We start from the raw sequence: 18,738 nt of genomic DNA on the forward strand, positions 1-18,738 counted from the left end.
TCCCAGGGCGGGACAAGAGAGAAAGGGGCGCGAGAAGATGACATCACGGTAGCGGGGTGGGACCTGTGGTTGCATTGGGCTCTCCTTCCGCTGAGGGTGCCGCCTGAAGACCGTTCCGTGGGCGACGCCGTCGCTATGACCATTTGTCAATTCTTCCTTCAAGGCCGGTGCCGCTTTGGAGACCGGTGCTGGAACGAACATCCCGGCGCCGGGGGTGCGGGCGGGGGACGGCAGCAACAGCCCTCAGGTGACGTTCTCCCCGGTCCTACGCCGGTAGCCGACTAGGGAAAGGCCTGGCCGGCGGGGCTCGTCTGGTTGGGACCGGGCGTCAGGCGTGAGGCCCGCCACTAGGCTTTACGGCGCTGTGCACTAGTCCGGTGACGCTGAGTTGCTCGCGTCGTCCCCTCTTGAGCCCCGCCCACCAGGCTGGGTTCAGGTTCTCTCCGACGCTTTTATTAGCTTGTTAGCCCCTGGGTTGTTTTTTGTTGAGGGGATGAAGACAGGGACTTGGCCTTTGTTACTAATGCGAAACAATGAGTTTTTAGGTCGGGAGTACGTGGAAAGCTACCTTGTCTGTGGGTGGTAATGGTCCGGAGAATTGGTGTAGGTCGACCCAGATGCCTCCTTGCTTTACTACCCTTCTGAGTATTTTTTTCCCTTGTCACCTTAAATATAATTTTTACCAAACTTTTTTCCAGAGAGAGGCTAGCGACTGGGGTCAGAGCCTGGATTCTTAACTTTGGAGAAGTTGCAAACTCCTTTCAAAATCTAATAATAGCTACAAAGGTATACCCCAGGTGAATGTACATGTTCATAACATTGGGGGTAAAATTAGAAGGGTGGGATGCCCAGTTAAGAACTGTGAGTTATGAGGGAAGGGGGTGGGGGACCGCGTTGACCTACTATCTGGTCCTTAGTGATTGTCAAAGTTTTTGGAATATTTAAGCCAATCGTGGATGATGTGAAAGGATGGTGTTCAAGATGAGGAGGGAACAAAAATGAAACCATATTACAATGCAAAGTTTTAAAGTTCAGATGAATAGTTAGGTTTTATTTTCTAAGGATTGACGGTAGCCCTTGACAGTGTCACAAGATGCTGACCACCTCTCCAACTCTTCCTTCCCTTCCCTCTTGTAGGACTGTTCATCCAACTCTTCATGTTGCATTGTGGTTTCACGTCTGATCCCTCCTCGTCTTGGAGACAGTCCTTTTGCATCACCCACCATTAGTCTAGTGAATATTCCAAACCAAAAATTATGACTCGGGGTTTGATAAATGTGAGTGTATTTCCTAGAAAAACCACTTAATATTTGACATTCTTTGAAGACTCACTCTAAATGTAGTAATTAAAAAATAAATGTTGAATGGATTAATGGTTGAAGAAACTCATTAAGTAAACAGTGTATTTAGTTCCCAGAAAGGAATGCTTCTAGAATTAATAAGTGAAGGCCAAAAGCTATATACAAAAGAAAGAATGAATTTCTTCAGGGTGTCATCCCCCAAAGGATTTGAAACTTCAGAAAAATAAAATACCATTAACCCTTTCATGAGGAATCTGGCCCAGCAATCTGCTCCTTTTTATCATTGGTTTTATTAAGTAGTTTTAGAAATGGGAGATGAATTTTCAAGAAGGAATATATCTCCCATCACTCCAGTTTTTAATATATTTCATGGCATATCTCCTAATTCAGTCAAAAACAAGGTGAATTATCTTGGCCCCAACTAGGAAGTGATGAGTAAATGAGGTACTTTAAGTGAGAAGATTTTTTTAAATACAGAGAGAGGAGAGAGTCCTGTTGGTTCATTTCGATAATTATGAAATATTAGAATCTGCTCATAATAGAACTCAATGCATTTTATTCACATGTAAATTATAATCTCCCTATGAAAGAGAGGTGGGTAATGGTGTTTTCCCAGAGGGAAGATGGAGTCAAATAGATTTAAGCATCGGGGCGCCTGGGTGGCTCAGTCGGTTAAGCGTCTGACTTCAGCTCAGGTCACAATCTCACCGTCCGTGAGTTCCAGCCCCGCGTCGGGCTCTGGGCTGATGGCCCAGAGCCTGGAGCCTGCTTCCGGTTCTGTGTCTCCCTCTCTCTCTGCCCCTCCCCCATTCATGCTGTGTCTCTCTCTGTCTCAAAAATAAATAAACGTTAAAAAACAATTAAAAAAAAAAAAAGATTTAAGCATCTATTCAAGGACGAAGGGTAGGATCTAATTTTTTATATTCAACAAACTCTTTAATACATTGTTCATTTTTCAGACTTTACTGCTGTGTAAGGGCCCAGTAGGAGAGCAAAAAATGGTAAAGACAGAACTTTTTATCCTGAAGGAGCTTATGGTTTAAGATAGATCCTAAATCCATTATCAAGCAATTATTTATTTAATAAGCTTATATCATCTTAACTTAGTAATATATCATTATTTTTCTGTGGATTTATAGTCCTCTCAATCTTTTTAAGCAAACAAACAAAAAATGCCACTAGACCATTACATGATGTGTTGGTTACAAGTAAATATATAAATCAAAAATGAAGAATTTTGTGATTTAAAATGAGTGGAAATGTGCTTCTTAAATCTTTGCATAATGTCTGCACATAATAAGACAAAATGTAATGAAATTTTTAGAGTTTTAAAAAAGGAGTTGCCAATAAAATTGTTTTGTTTTTAGGTAGTAACAGACGTGGATGGAATCCCTCCAGCCAGAGATACTCCAGTGTTATCCAGCCATCCAGCTTCTCCAAATCCACACCATGGGGGGGCAGCAGAGATCAAGAAAAACCATCTTTCAGTTCGGATTCTGGAGCTTCAACTAGCAGGAACAGGGGATTTGGACTATCCCAGAATCCATTTGCTTCACCCAGCTCTGATGAGCAGAAAGATGAAAAGAAACTTCTGTAAGTGGAAGCCTTCAGAAAAACTAACTACCCATTTGCTTATTTTTTTCAAAAGTACCTATAATATTTTCTTTAAAAAAGAAGTAATACATTATTAAAAAATCAGAATAAGCAAAAAGAAGAAAAAGCACCCATGATCCTATTACTCAGAGATAACTATTTTGCATATGTCACAGTAGACTTTATTTCACTTAAAAATGTACCACCTTGGGGCACCTGGGTGGCTCAGTCAGTTGATCATCCAACTGGATTTCAGCTTAGGTCATGATCCCAGGGTCATGGGACTGAGCCCCACATCAGGCTCCACGCTGTGGAGCCTGCTTGAGATTCTCTCTCTCTCTCTCTCTCTCTCTCTCTCTCTCTCTGACTCTCTCTCTCTCTCCCCCTCTCTCCCTTTCCCTGACTTACACACTCTCTCTCTCTAAAGTAAAAATTAAAAAAAATATTGGTCACCTTACCATACCAGTACAGTGACTCTCAGGGCTAATTTTTTTTCCCACTTTTCTATGGCTAACACTATATTGTGAATATCTTTCTAAAGTAGTTCTGTTTAAATTTGTTGCAAATTATGAGGTCTTTGCAAAGTATGAGGTAATTTAAGCTATTTGTAATCTTGGTGGTACTTACAACATCTGGCATTTTTCTTTCTAAAATTTTTATTTCACCTACCCCATTGAAACTGATTTCATTTGATTTCCTTCATTACTGTGGAGTATATTCCTTATGATTTCTTGATCATGGTAGAATGTATGACTGGTGCCAAAATATTCCCTGACTCTCTGTAACTGTTGCCTCAGCTCCCCACTTGAGGACAGAACTTAAATATACTTGTTAGTCTTTTATTTCCCATAATAAATTAGAACAAGTGGTAAACATTTTGAGCCATGTACTACATACAATTGATTTTTTAAAGGTAAAAGCAAACAAAGCCTTCCTTCCTATATTTGATGTTGTAAAATAATTTAAAAATTATTTAAAATTCTGTGATAGCTAAAATTTTATTAATTGTGGCTTTTTGGATAGTGGAGGGAACCATTTAATTTAGAGTCAAATCTATCCACACCTTCGCCAATAAAATAACTATATGGACATGGGTCTGTTTTCTGTTCTGCAAAATATGAGAATTAAACAAAATGGTTTCTAAAATCCTGCCCACTTTATTTTTTTTTTTAATTTTTTTTAACATTTATTTATTTTTGAGACAGAGAGAGAGCATGAACGGGGGAGGGTCAGAGAGAGGGAGACACAGAATCTGAAACAGGCTCCAGGCTCCGAGCTGTCAGCAGAGCCCGACGCGGGGCTCGAACTCACGGACTGCGAGATCATGACCTGAGCCGAAGTTGGCCGCTTAACCGACTGAACCACCCAGGCGCCCCAAATCCTGCCCACTTTAAAAAGTTTAAGGTTCTGAGTGCCTGGCTGGCTTTACGTGGCTAAAGTGTCTGATTTGATCCCAGTTCAGGTCTTGATGTCAGGGTAGTGAGTTCAAGCCCTGCATTGGGCTCCCCGCTGGGCTTGAAGCTTACTTAAAAAAAATTTTTTTTTTTTAACAAATTAAATAAAGGGACATCTGAATGCCTTGGTCAGTTAAGTGTCTGACTCTAGGTTTGAGCTCAGGTCATAATCTAACAGTTCGTGAGTTTGAGCCCTACATCGGCTCCTCACTGATGGCACAGAGCCTATTTGGGATTCTATCTTTCCCTCTCAGAGTTTCTGCCCGTCCTCTGCTCATTCTCTCTCTCTTTCAAAATAAATAAATAAACTTCAAATACATACATACATACATACATAAAATTAAAATGTCATGGTTCTGTATTACTCATATGGTGCTTTGTGTCTTTTTCCAGTTAAATGGCCGTTGATGTTTATGATAACAAAGAAAGATTAAAGTTAGTATTGTATATCTTATTGTATTTTAGTTCTTTAAATATGTATAGTTGGATAGTTCTCACTTAATAAATGTATTGGTTAATGGTTCAGCTTACTAGAAAACCAAAACTATAAACTTTTTTGGTATTATATTTTTTTGTTTTAATTTTTTAAAATTATTTTTTAATATTTATTTATTGTTGAGAGAGAGAGACACAGAGTTCAAGCAGGAGAGGGGCAGGGAGAGAGGCAGACACAATCTGAGCAGGCTCCCGGCTCTGAGTTGCCAGCACAGAGGCCAACGCAGGGCTTAAGCTCACGAGCCATGAGATCATGACCTGAGCTGAAGTTGGCTGCTTAACTGACTGAGCCATGCAGGTGCCCCCTATTTTCATTTTTAATGCTTATTCATTTTTGAGAGAGAGAGAGACAGAGAGACAGAGTATGAGTGGGGAGGGGCAGAGAGAGAGGGAGTCACAAAATCTAAAGCAGGCTCCAGGCTCTGAGCTGTCAGCACAGAGCCCGACGCAGGGCTTGAACCCAAGAACCACAAGATCATAGCCTGAGCTGCAGTCAGACCTTTCACTGACTGATCCACCCAGGCGCCCCTAATTTTTTTTTATTTTAAAGAGCGCTCGAGCAAAGGAGAGGGGTACAGGGAGGGGAAGAGACAGAGATAGAGGATCCCAAGCAGGCTCCCCACTCAGTGTGGAGTCCAACACAGCTCAATCCCACAACCCTGGGATAATGACCTGACCCAAACCAAGAGTCAGATGTTCAACCAACTGAGCCACCCAGGCACCCCAATATTACAATATTTAAAATCATGAAATATAGTTCTTATTCTATAAATTCTGCTTTAAAGAATACTCTTCAGAAAATACAATTGAAAAAATCTGAAATTATATGTTTACTATAATTTAAAATTTGAGTCATTGAAAATTATAAACAATAAATTTTAACAAGCAGATTAAAAAGTTCCTTTTCTCTTTTTTTTTCCAGAGAAGGAATTATAAAAGATATGGAAGTTTGGGAATCATCAGGGCAGTGGATGTTTTCTGTTTATTCGCCAGTGAAAAAGAAGCCTAATATTTCAGGTAATTGAGAAATTGTATGTTTATAAATTGTGTTTTATAACTCTTAGTTTCTAAAACGAAGGTCATGCTTAATAAACTAATCTCAAACTTAGCTACAGTTAGGAGAGTTTAGACATTGTTTAAAGTATTCCATTTTTCTGGCGGAACTGAATAATTCAGAGATAGAGATTAGAAGATACAGTTTTTTGAGGGGGCGCCTGGGTGGCTCAGTCGGTTGAGCATCTGGTCATGATCATGACCGGTCATGATCTCGTGGTCTGTGAGTTCGAGCCCTGTGTCGGGGTCTGTGCTGACAGCTCAGAGCCTGGAACCTGCTTCGGATTCTTTGTCTCCCTCTCTCTCTGCCCCTCCCCCGCTCATGCTCTGTATCTTTCTGTCAAAAATAAATAAACATTAAAAAAAATTAAAAGAAGATACAGTTTTTTTAAAGTATGTAGTTCTCATGGGAAAATAGTGAAATCAGGACCCACCCCGATTCCAATTCTGTAAGCCCCCAAAGAGTCTCTGCCTTCTTGGTCCCCTATAGGTACAACTTTCAAAACTCTTAGCTGCTAACAGTGAATAGAAGATTCACATCCTTTTTGTCATTAAGGCCTTGGCTGCCTGATTCTCTTCTCCCTTCCCTGTATTTCCTTCCAAAGATAGTTATTTTTTGTAAAGCGTTTTGAGACCTATTCTGGAGATAGCATGTGAAGGTAAAGAGCTTTAGCTTGGCTACAGGGATAGCATTTCTTTAGAATACCCTTTTTCCTCCCTGTTTTCTTTTGTGCGTGGTCCCTAAGCCCTTTCTGAACTCAAACCTAGAGCACCACACTTTTCTAATCCTATTTTGGGTGGTCCTGGGCCCTCTGTGCTGTTGAGTAAATAGCAAGTACCTCGCAGATGAGAGCCCCTGCAAACCCTCAGAACTCTGGGATCCCTACTCTGTCTCAGCTCTGCCTGCTTATTCCCTCTGAGCATTTGTCACACCAGTCCTTAGTTATTTATTCACTCAGCTGTTCAACAAAATATTTACTGAATTTCTTTTGTGCCAGGCCCTATTCTAAGTTCTAAGAATATAGTGATGAGCAGGATAGACAAGCTCCCATGCTTACAAAGCTTATGTTCTTGAGGGAGGGAGACAGTAAATAATACAAATAAATCAGATAGTTTTAGATAGTGTTTTCTATAAAGAAAATAAAGAAGTACTGAACCTTTTTTAATCAGTTTGGAATTAAACCTAATGTCTAATGCCCTAAAGCAATGGTTCTCAAACTGTGGAATATAGATTCCTACGTAGGATTGCCAGATAAAATATGGGACACTCGGTTAAATTTAAATTCTTTTTTATTTAGGTAAACAAAAAATATTTTTAGTATATGAAATCCCATGTAATATTTAGGACATACTTATACTAAAAAAGTATTTGTTATATATCTGACATTGAGATTTAACTGGGCATCCTGCATTTTTTTTAATGTTTATTTTGAGAGAGAGAGAGAGAGAGAGAGTGCTTGTGCATGGGGGAGGGGTAGGGGTGGTGAGGACAGAGGATCTGAAGTGGACTCTGCGTTGACAGCAGGGAGCCCAGTGCAGGCTTTGAACTCTCGAACTGTGAGATCATGACCTGAGCCGAAGTCAAACAATCAACTGAGCCACCCAGACACCCCTGGGCATCCTGTATTATTTGCTAAATCTGGCAGCCCTATTCCTGAGACCCTTTTAAAGGCTGTACAAATTTGGGGTGCCTAGGTGGCTCAGTCAGTTGAGCATCCAACTGTTGATTTGGGCTCAGGTTATGATCTCACAGTTTGTGAGATCCAGCCCCACAGTGGGCTCTGTGCTGACAGCATAGAGCCTGCTTGAGATTCTCTCTCTCCTTCTCCCCCTGCCCCTCCCCTTCTCACTTGTACTTGAGTGCGCACACACATGCTTTCTGTCAAACTTTTTTTAAAAAGCCTCTACAGGAGCGCCTGGGTGGCTCAGTCAGTTAAGCGTCCGACTTTGGCTCAGGTCATGATCTCAAGGTATGTGAGTTCAAGCCCCGCATTAGGCTCTCTGTGTCAGCATGGAGCCCACTTCAGATCCTCCCTCGCGCTCTCTCTCTCTCTCTCTCTCTCTGCCCCTTCCCTGCACTCTCTCTCTCTCTCTCTCTCAAAAATAAACTTTAAAAAAAAATAAAAATAAATTTTAAAAAATTTTTGAAAGGCTCTACAAATTCAAAAATATTTTCATAATAATACCAAGACATTAATTGCCATTTCACTCTGTTGACATTTGCACTGTTGGTGCAAAAGCATTGATGGGTCAAACTCCTTGTATCTTAGCATGAATCAAGGCAGAGGCAACATAACTGTACTAGCAGACTACATTAGTCAATAAAAAAAAATTTTTTTTTAATTTTTATAAGTAATCTCTACACCTAACATGGGACTTGAACTCCGGACCCTGAGGTCAAAAGTCATATGCTCTTCTGACCAAGCCAGCCAGGCACCCCAATAAAAAAACTTTTTAATGCCATTTTCACTTAAAGTTTTTGATGAAGAGGTAAAAATAGTGATTTTATTAATCATGACCCTTGAGTATACACCTTAAAAAAATTTTTTTTTAATGTTTATTTATTTTTGAGAGAGAGAGAGAGAGAGAGAGAGACAGAATGTGAGCGGGGCAGGGGCAGAGACAGAGGGGGAGACACAGAATCTGAAGCAGGCTCCAGGCTCCAAGCTGTGAGCATAGAACCCAACGTGGGGCTTAAGCTCATGAACTGCAACATCATGACCTGAGCTGAAGTCAGTCACTTAACCAACTGAGCCACCCAGGCGCCCCACACTATTTTTTAGAGAGAGAGAGAGACAGAGACAGAGAGAGAACAAATCAAGCAGGCTCCACACTCAGCACTGAGCAGCATGCAGGGCTCCATCCCATGACCCTGGGATCATGACCCGAGCTGAAATCAAAAGTCAGATGCTCAACTGACTGAGCCACCCAGGTGTCCTGTATGCACACTTTTTTTAATCTGTGTGACAAAATGAGAAGCACACATGAAATGCTTCTGCCACATACTCAGATATGATGGTTATCTTCCTTGAGGGAAGACACGAGTGATCCTTTGAGTTGTGAGCTGAACCAGCCACTTTTTCCATAGATCGTTTTTACTTGAAAGAATGACTGACAGCTATGGTTATCTAGACTTAGGAATTTGGCAGCATTTTCTAAAAAAACAAATGGAGTGAGTTTGTTGCTTCAAAGAAAACAACTGTTTATTGCCAATGACAAAATTCAACTTTCATGTGAGAATTAGAATTATGGAAAACTGTTTTCTGCCACTGTCAGCTTGATGACTTAAATATCTCTTAAAGTCTCTTCTGATGAGATGGACAGTGACATTAACAAATAAGAGTTTTTTGATATTGTAAAATGGCATGTGGCAATATTTGAAAGTTCTAGATGACTCAATGAACCAGTAGTTTCTAAATGACAATGTACGATGTTATAAAAACATGCATGGCTGAAAAATTCATTCTAAGCACAAGATAAACCACTAGATTTAATATAATAATACAAAAAGTTAATTAATATTAAGGCTTAAATTTACATTATAGCTAAACTTGTAAGAACCTAACACCACAATTACCTGAAAAGATTATTAAAGTTCTCCTTCCCAACTCCCTATCTGTGTTAGAACAGATTTTCTTCATACACTTCAGCCAGGTAGTATATTGCAACAGACTGAATGTAGAAGTAGATATAATAATCCAGCAGTCTTCTCTTAAAACCAAACATTAAAAAAATTTACAAACAGACCCTCCATCAGCAAAGAGATGATGACTCACTGAAAGCTCAGAAGAGGGTTAGCATTTTTTAGCAATAAAATATTTTTACATTAAAGTATGCAAAAAAACATTTACAAACATAAAACAGTGCCACTCATCTCACTAAATTTTTATTTTTTGCTTGAAAAATAGTTTTTTCATTTATGTTGATATGTAATTGGTTTCTTATTTTTATGTGAATTAATAAATATGTTCTATTATTTCTTATTTTTCATTTTAAATATGGTAAATATGTATATTATAACCTATATAAGCAAAAGCTCTTTGGCATTGTTAATGATTTTTAAGAATATAAATGGGTTTTGAGACCAAAAAGTTGGAGAACTGTTCTTAGACATCAGTTGTAATGAATTAACTCTCTATGCATCTAAAATGATACTGCTTTTTTACCGTGAAAATAGTCACTCAGATAATTTTCTGTGTTCTGTGGTTCAGATGAGGAACAGCTGGAAGGAGGATAAAGTAACTGGAGGGACAGTTTTTCTTTAGAGTAAGTTATCCATTCTTACAAAGCAGGATTGGAGCGGAGTCCTAAGTGAGAAGAAGGTGTCTCTTATGGGAAGATTTGGGGAAAGCATTCCTGGCAGTAGGAATAGCTAGTGCATAGACCCTTGTAGGAACAAGATTGGCAAGTTTGAAGACAAGTGAGGCCAGAACCCCTGGAGGAGAGTGAATGAGAGAAAGAGTAATAGGACATAAGGCCATAGAGTCAGCCAAGAGCCAGATCATGTTGGACTAACTGTAAGGACAGCCATGTGGAGCTTTAAGCAGAAGGACATGATCTGATTAGAAAAAACTCAGTCGGACTGTTGTATGAAAGAAGTGGTCTGTAGGGAGTGCTGTGGGGTGAAAACTAAAATAGTGGCAAGGAGATGAGTTAGGAGACAAATGCTGGTGACTGACTGGGTTAGAATCACTAGCAGTGGAGACAGAATTGGTCAAATTCGTAGTGTGTTTTGGAATTAGAACTTGGCAGGATGCTGATTAATTAGATGTGGGGAAAGAGATAAATACAAGGAGATTCCTAGGTTTTTTGGCCTGAACAGTTATTAAAGATGGTATAACGACAAGTTGTTAGAGGGAATCCAAGGTTCTAATTTGAACATTTAGTCTTTTCTTTATTCTGGGGTGTAGAAGTCCATGGAGTTAATGATATCTGGGTTACAAGTAATTCTCTGTAGGAAATATCCTGAATGTTGTTTTTCCTTTCTTAAAAAGTTTCCTAATTATAAATTTACAGCTGTTGCCATAGAAAACTTGAAAAACACAGAAATACATAAATAAAATAAAGATCACCTGGTGTCACAAACTATAATATTTCAGATTATTCCTTTCACAATATGCACACACAACCATATTTCCTGTTTGTATATATATAATTAGGACCATAATCTAGTTTTGTATTCTACTTTGTTGTTTTCAGGTTGTCTCTATTACTAAAAATACTAGAATGAACACCTTCATACATAAAACTCTTTGATTATAGGTCTGATTATTTTCTGAGGTTAAATCCTAGAAATTCTATTAAGGACAGAAGGTACAAACATATTTAAGGCATTTGACACGTACTGACAATTGTCCTCCTAGAAAAGTGCCTTTCTGGTTGCCTTAAAGGCAATTTAGGAGAATGTCAATTTTACCACACCCTTACTAACAATAAATACCATCCATTTTTAATTTTTGCCATTAAGTATCTTACCTGTATTTTAAGTTGTATTTTTAAATTGAACTTTTTTTTTAAAGAATTTTTTTTTAAGTTAGTCATTTATTTTGAGAGAGGGACAGAGAGAGCAAGTCAGGGAGGGGCAGAGAGAGGGAGAGAGAGAATCCCAAGCAGGCTCCACCCTGTTAGCACAGAGCCCTATGTGGGGCCCAAACTTACCAATTGAGATCATGACCTGAGCAGAAACCAAGAGTCTGATGCTCAACTGACTGAGCCCCCCCCAGGCGCCCCTAAACTGAACTTTTTTATTTCACTTACTTACTGGCTATTTGAATTTTTTTGTGAATTGCCTGTTTCTTATGTTTGCTCCTATTTGTTTGTCCTATGGATTTGTAAGTGCTGTTTACACATTGACATTAGCTCTTTTCCTGTCATATATGTTAAAGTTACTGTTTTCCATTTGCCTTTTAATTTTGCTTATTATAGTTTCTGGCATACAGAATATTATTTTAGACAGAAATTTGAATGTATATGTAGTTAACTCTTGTATTATTCCTTACACTCCATTTATCTTTAGAAAATTTCCCCCTTTAAAGATCAAATATACAACTATATTTTATTTTAATCTTATACTTTATTAAACATATAGGCTTTGAAATTTTTCCTTATGATTATGAAAATTTTCTTATGATCAACATTAGCATATATTCTTGTCTAGGACTTCTAGCTTTACTATACTATCAAAAGTACTGGTATTTATTTTAAAGATTCCAATTGATTCCTCACTTCAGGTTTTACAGACATTTCACCAGAGGAATTGAGGCTTGAATACCATAACTACTTAACCAGCAATAACTTACAGAGTTATGTAAGTTTGTTTCCTATTCATCTACCTTAATACCAGATTAGCTGTTAATTATAGTCTTCTCTGTTTGTAGTGGCTTGCTTGTACATTGGCAAAGTGGATGAGGTCTAATAATTTTTCTCAAGACAAGGCTATTTTTATTTTCTAAATTACTTTCTTTGAAATTGGTTGGTTATCTAAAATGGTAATAATATATTTTGACTATGTAACTAGGAATGTCACTATTTTTCTTGCAAATTATCCAGTGATCAGTCATAGAAGTCAGACCCTTTCATCATTTGACACTTATGGAGCATCTATTAGGTACAGACACCATGATGAATTCTAGAAAAGCAGTGAAATAAGACACAGTCTGTGGTACGGATTAACATTCTCACATAAGAGATATCAAAAAATAAAAAAGCTGGACTTCAATAAGTTAGTGCTTAAAAGAAATGACATAAAGTGTATTTTTGTGTTGCCTACGGTCATGATCATGCATTTCAACTAGTATACATGTTTGTTCCCATCCAGATATAACTACCTCTGTGCTGCCACATTACTTGAAATTCTAAACCAGGTGACACAAGGTTTTGGAGAACAGGGAGGGAACTATAGCTGGAACATCTTGGGCAAATTGTACGAGTAATGGGCCATAAAAATGTTTTCTAAACTTGTGATTTTAGCAAATAAAGACATGAAGTTAGAGAGACTAACTTAAACACTCAGAATTGACTAATTATTTTTCTGTCTTCTCTCTTTAGCTAAATTCCCTCCAACAGTTAATAAATCAGTGGAGAAACAGAGTAAATGAACTGAAAAATCTAAATACATCGGCTAACATAGCTTCGGTGAGTATTGGGAGAGTTTTCTACAGGGAAGTGTCTTATCTATTACTTTTTTTGCAGAGAATTTCACTTCGGATTTAGAAAGCAAAGCTAAAGTTCTCTGTCAAGAATTATGATACACATTCTCAGGATTGTATCATTTAAAATCACAGTCCTGGAATTGCTTTCTCTCTGTTCCTCAGTCAGAAAAGCACAGGTAACTTTGCTTTCCTTAGGGTAAAGTTTTTGACTTAAGTAGTCTAGTTTTGAAAATGTTACATAAATTCAAATATACCAGGTTATTAGCATTTACAAAGAAATTGCTTTGAAAAATGATCTGGATACACATTTAGACTACTGTTTGCTTTTGTGACTGGAAAACACTCACCATCTATTCCCTGACCTATATAGAAATGCCTTTAGTAGATGTATACCCACTTGTCTCCAAAGATACATGATCCTGACTATAGCATATTCATTCTCTTGGTCAATAAAGTTATGATGTTTCTATTCCCATTAAAACTTCTTAAGGACCTTATTTTGAAATTAGATATTTAGAGTTTCCCAGACGATTTATATTTCTACCTTCTAAAAAGGATATGATGGTTGTCACTGCCTAACTTAGTAAATGACTGTGTGACAGTTGCAGTGCTCCACCCCTTTCTTAAATATGTACTTCCTAAACAGACTCTTGTGTAAGCTAATTTCTCCACCGTTTAGTTGTTATAATGCCGTTTAAGTTTAGTAGGACTTCTTGAAGGATTCTGTCCGTACATGAGAGGTAGCCCACCATCACCATTACTGATGTAAAGGGGATAACTGAGTCCAAAGAACTACACAACTACCCTCAGGGTTAGAAGTTCCTTGCTCTTTGCCACTTTTCTAGGTGCCCCTCCATAGGTTAAGATCTTGGACAGCCCCACCCACAGTGGGCTTAGCATATATGAGTAGTTCATTCTTTATTCTTTTAATCCAGTGTATGAATATATGTTTATCTGTTTACCTGTTAATGAATATTACACTGAAGGAGAGAAGCTGGACCAAAAAAAAAAAGTACATACTATGTGATTCCATTTATATGAAACACTAAAGAAAACAAACCTCATCTATAGTGATAGGAGATGAGTTCTTCCCTGTACCTAGCGTTTGGGAGAGAGTTGACTGAAAAAAACACAAGGGAACTTTTAGAGGTGATGGAAATGTTCTAAATCTTGATTGTGGTGGTGACTAGAAGTTTGTCAAAACTCACTGAAATACATATATACGATGGATGCATTTTATTGCGTATAAACTATACCTCAATGAAATTGATTTTTAGAAAATGCTATTGAGGCTTCCAAATAAGAGAAATTATATCTGTTTGAGTTAGTTAGGAAAAACTTCTTGGAGGTAAGGAGTAAGGGAAAAGTTCCTTGAAAGGGATTTTAAAGGAGTGCCTGGCTGGCTCAGTCAGTAGAGCATCCGACTCTTGATCTCAGGGTCATGAGTTTGAACCAACATTGGGTGTAGAGATCACTTAAATAAATAAAACTTAAAAATAAAATAAAAGAAAGGGAGATTGAGATTTCACTATGCAGAGATGAAAGACATTTCTAGAGTAGAAAATAGTAAGAACATAAAGTATTTTCAAGGAATAGGAAATGTTCAATAGATTTTAGTAGTAAGTTTTTAATTATGTAATTGTGAATCAATTCAGTTTAGGCATCAGAATAAGTAGACTAGGTAGCCTCCAAAGGCCCTTTGCCTGAAGTCTAGATTTTTTGATAATCAACCTAGTCATTAAAATGTCTTATTAAATTTTTTTTTCTGATTTTAATATAAATTCATTGAAGAAATTTAGAAAATATTTTAGAAGCATAAGTAAAATTAAAATCACCCATAATTCATCACTCATAATTCATGAGTTGCTCTTAACTCATTGAAATTAGTCCATTTTTTCCTATGCGTATTCATATTGTGGGCATTTTTCTATGGTAAACATTTTTAAGTGCACATTTAAAAAAATTTTTTTAACGTTTATTCATTTTTGAGAGAGAGTTGGGGGGGGTGGTGCGCAGAGAGAGAGGGAGACACAGGCCCAAGCAGGCTCCAGGCTCTGAGCTAGCTGTTCACACAGAACCCAATGCGGTGCTCAAACTCACAGAACATGAGATCATGACCTGAGCTGAAGTCGGATGCTCAACCAACTGAGCCACCCATGCGCCTGGTAAGTGCACATTTTTAAAATTTAATTTGGCTGTGAATTGAGAATTATTCATCAACTAATTTATTATTTGCCTGCTTTTTTTTTTTTTTTTTTTTTTTACAGCTCTCAGATGTAAAGGGTGGAGTAAATCAAGCAGCAGCTACATTTGGATTTGGCAGTATGCAAGGAATAACATTTGGGCCACCAGGTAAATGATAAAGTGATGCAAGACTTTATCCATTTTGGAAACAGGATTTTAGAGGTTTCAGATCATAAAGTCTGAAGGTGTGTTAAGGGACATTAAATTACCATTGCAGATTCTACTGTCTTCCATAATGGAGTTTCAAAGAATTTGGCTCATCAGTCATTTGTGAAATGGAGGTCAGATGGAGCATGTTTTTTGAAAGACCCTATGGCTCAAGCTTTCAAAGTGTATTTTAGGAGTTTTTTCAAAAGTTTTATAGGAATACATAGTAACTGTTGTAGCAGCACCACAATTGAGGACCTTCTTTTCACTGTGTATAACAGCATAGTATTGTCTCACGTGGCAATACTGTGTCACTTTTTGTTTTTGGTTTTTTTTTAGTTTAAAGGACAAATTTTTTAAGTTAGGACACAGGTGAACAATGGTTCTTAGAGACAAATAAAAATGCAAATTAGGACTGGGGGTTTCAACTGTCATAAAAAGTATGCAAAAAATGGCAACTCAGGAAAAATTTAGGCAAAAACTAGAGATGTCGATTATTAGAGTATGATTTCATCATATTCATCTTAGTTGAGAGCTGGAAGGGGCTTGAGAATCACTCCATCTATACAGGAGGAAACTGAGATGAAGTGACCACTCTATATTTGCTTAAAAGAATATAGCTGGCGCGCCTGGGTGACTCAGTCAGTTAAGCATCTGACTCTTGGTTTTGGCTCAGGTCGTGATCTTGCGGTTGGTGAGATCACATCCTGCGTTTGTCTCTGCACTGACAGCATGGGGCCTGCTTGGGATTCTCTCTCTCCATCTCTGTCTCTCTGTCTCTTTCTCTGTCCCCCTCCCCAAAATAAATATCTTTTTAAATTAAAAAATTTTTAAATAAAAGAATATAGCTGAGGAAAGAGTTACTTCTTTGATAATGGATATAGCTGATTTACTTGGGGCACACGAGCACAGAAAGCCAAAGTCCACCTCCTAATCCCAGAGGTTTCTCAAAGCTGTTTCCATGAGTGTGGATAATCATGGTACAAATGAGATCAGTACAGCAGAAAGACAGGACGACAGGGTTTTAATGGGTTTGTTCTAGCTTCTTCTTTTCACTTTTTCCAATAAAGCTTCTCAACATTCAAACATGGCAGAAATAAGAAAAAAAGGAGGGGTGGTTAATATGGTTACATTTTCTGACTTATCATAGGTTATTTTTTCCTTTTTCTGTTTTTTTTAGGTTTTCCAGTGCATAACAGCAGCAGTGCTAATGCTCAGAATTTTAGTTTTAAACCAAGCTCTGGATTTGCCTCTGCCGCTTCTGGAAGTCCTTCTGTGTTTGGGAATACTCCAGCGTTTGGAGCCGCACCCCCTGCCAGTTCTGCCATCACTACTTCCACTCCAACATTTGGATTTGGGAAACCTGCAATCACATCTGCTGCTTCATTTTCTTTTAAAAGTCCTGCAGCTTCCAGTTTTGGATCACCTGGATTTTCAGGATTTCCAGCTCCCATGGCAGCAGGCTCTGTTGGAGCCCCAGCCTTTGGAAGTGGCACTTCTGTGGCTGGTTTTGGTAATCTAGGCTCACATTCTCACAGTGCTTTTTCCAAGTCATCCAGTGACACCTTTGGAAATAGCAGCATATCCACCTCTTTACCAGTCTCAAATGGCAGCATCACAACAGATAATGTGTTATTCACACCCAAGGATCAACTAACAGCAGAAGAACTGGAGCAGTTTCAATCCAAGAAATTTACTCTGGGAAAAATTCCATTAAAGCCACCACCTGTGGAACTTCTAAATATTTGAAAGGACAATTTTAAATACAGAAAAGAACAGCTCTTAAAGTTGTTTTGAGTGGTTCATATATAATTTCTCTGAGTGGTTCAAATATATACGTATATATGTACATATATACGTTTAAGGAATATAAGCTTTCAATAGTAACTTCAGGGGTTTTGAAATTCAATATTTTTTTCATAAAAAGTACTCAAGAGGTTTTTTTTTTTTTTACTTTAATTATGAATGGAACTGGAAAAACTGTCAGTGTGCACTGAATAAAGTGCTTTTCTCATTCTACATCACTTTACTGTCATACCCTTTAAAGGTTTACCTGTAAACATTTTTTTTTTAAGGAAGGAGATCTTTCCTAAAGCCGTTAGGGGAAAAAATGCTTAAATATGTAGCTTATTTACCAAATAAACGTCAGTAACATCACTTTCCTTTATGTTAAAATTCTCTTAAAGAGAAATAAGTTTTTAAAGGGCAAAAATGTATTTTTCAGGTCTGTGGAGACATTTTCCCCTCATAATTTTGTTTCCCCCTCAGTTTTAACTTTCTCATGGGCCACTATTTGAGTATTCTTCATCAGTTTTAGGCAAATTCTTAAATGGGCCCAGGATTGTAAGAGAAATGGAAATTGTGGTCTCATGTGAATAAATAGTGTCTATGGTGGGGTCAAGATTCACCAGCTCTAGTGAGCTTCTCTTAGAATTCTCATACATGTTGGGTCTCCCTGTGTCCTTAGATTGAGAGAGGAATGCTTCTATCTCTTATATACAGTTGACACAAGAAGCCAAAGACTCGTCATGAGTTGAGGCATATGTATCAGAGTTCTGTGCTCCTCCCTCAAGCCTCCAGAAGGACATAGCTAGCACTACAAGAGCAGTTACCTGACATAGATCTGGTGTTGAGCTGATATAAGTGAAAACAGAATCTTACCTAATAAAAGGCACCCCAAATGATTTTAGCACATATGCAAAGCATTCAGTCCTCAGAGGATCCAGTTGTTACTTCTTTCAAAGAACTCTATGACTCCCAGCTAACACTTCTGGAAACCCAAAGTTTGGGATAGAATCTATAGCCAAGGGGTATATGTTTGGAACCATTCTTGGTGTAGAAATGGTAAATAGATCCTAAGTTTCTGCTTTGGTCTCAAGCTCTAAAGACTTTTCAATGTTTATTCCAACTTACAGGTGACGCCAGGAAATTTCCTACCCTAATGGAATGAACCCTGTGCTACCAGACTTACCAGTCTCCCATGGGTCCCAGCTGAACTTCCCAGTGTCCTGGAGGCTCTGAGGATGCAGGTTAAGGGTCTAGTGTTTCTAAATTTGCCTGATGAGAAGGATTACCTGAGGTATTTGTTAAATTATATATCCAGAATAATACATATCCACAGGGCTAGACCTGGGGATGTGTTTTTTACCAAGCGTTTCATGAGATTCTACAAGCAAATTTAGGAAACAGGGGCCTGTCTAGTTGCATATACACTACTCAGTAATATGTGATTTGGGAGTTCTGTTGTAATTGCTGAAGTGCATTTTATGTGCTTTCACACACACGTGCTCACCTCCCCCA

The 18,738-nt window shown here is 38.2% G+C and overlaps 1 protein-coding gene across 7 annotated transcripts; it reads left to right on the forward strand.

Moving 5' to 3' along the window:
* The first annotated feature begins 50 nt into the window (after positions 1-50).
* Positions 51-17,462, forward strand: NUP42 (nucleoporin 42). 7 transcript variants are annotated; one of them, XM_042968129.1, is made up of 8 exons: positions 159-247; positions 699-786; positions 1,138-1,277; positions 2,669-2,894; positions 12,127-12,203; positions 12,944-13,030; positions 15,315-15,399; positions 16,619-17,462. In XM_042968129.1, the coding sequence occupies exons 3-8, from the start codon at positions 1,257-1,259 to the stop codon at positions 17,185-17,187; spliced, it is 1,065 nt and encodes a 354-aa protein (XP_042824063.1). In that variant the 5' UTR covers positions 159-247; positions 699-786; positions 1,138-1,256; the 3' UTR covers positions 17,188-17,462. The 7 variants fall into 7 exon arrangements, with proteins under 7 accessions (XP_007089121.1, XP_042824063.1, XP_042824086.1 ...); XM_042968119.1 differs by lacking the exon at positions 159-247 and adding an exon at positions 327-603; XM_007089059.3 differs by lacking the exons at positions 699-786; positions 1,138-1,277 and adding an exon at positions 5,766-5,860 and having other exon boundaries at positions 51-247.
* The last annotated feature ends 1,276 nt before the right edge of the window (positions 17,463-18,738 follow it).

Source organism: Panthera tigris, chromosome A2 (genome assembly GCF_018350195.1).
Source record: "Panthera tigris isolate Pti1 chromosome A2, P.tigris_Pti1_mat1.1, whole genome shotgun sequence".
NCBI classification, from domain to species: Eukaryota; Metazoa; Chordata; class Mammalia; order Carnivora; family Felidae; genus Panthera; species Panthera tigris.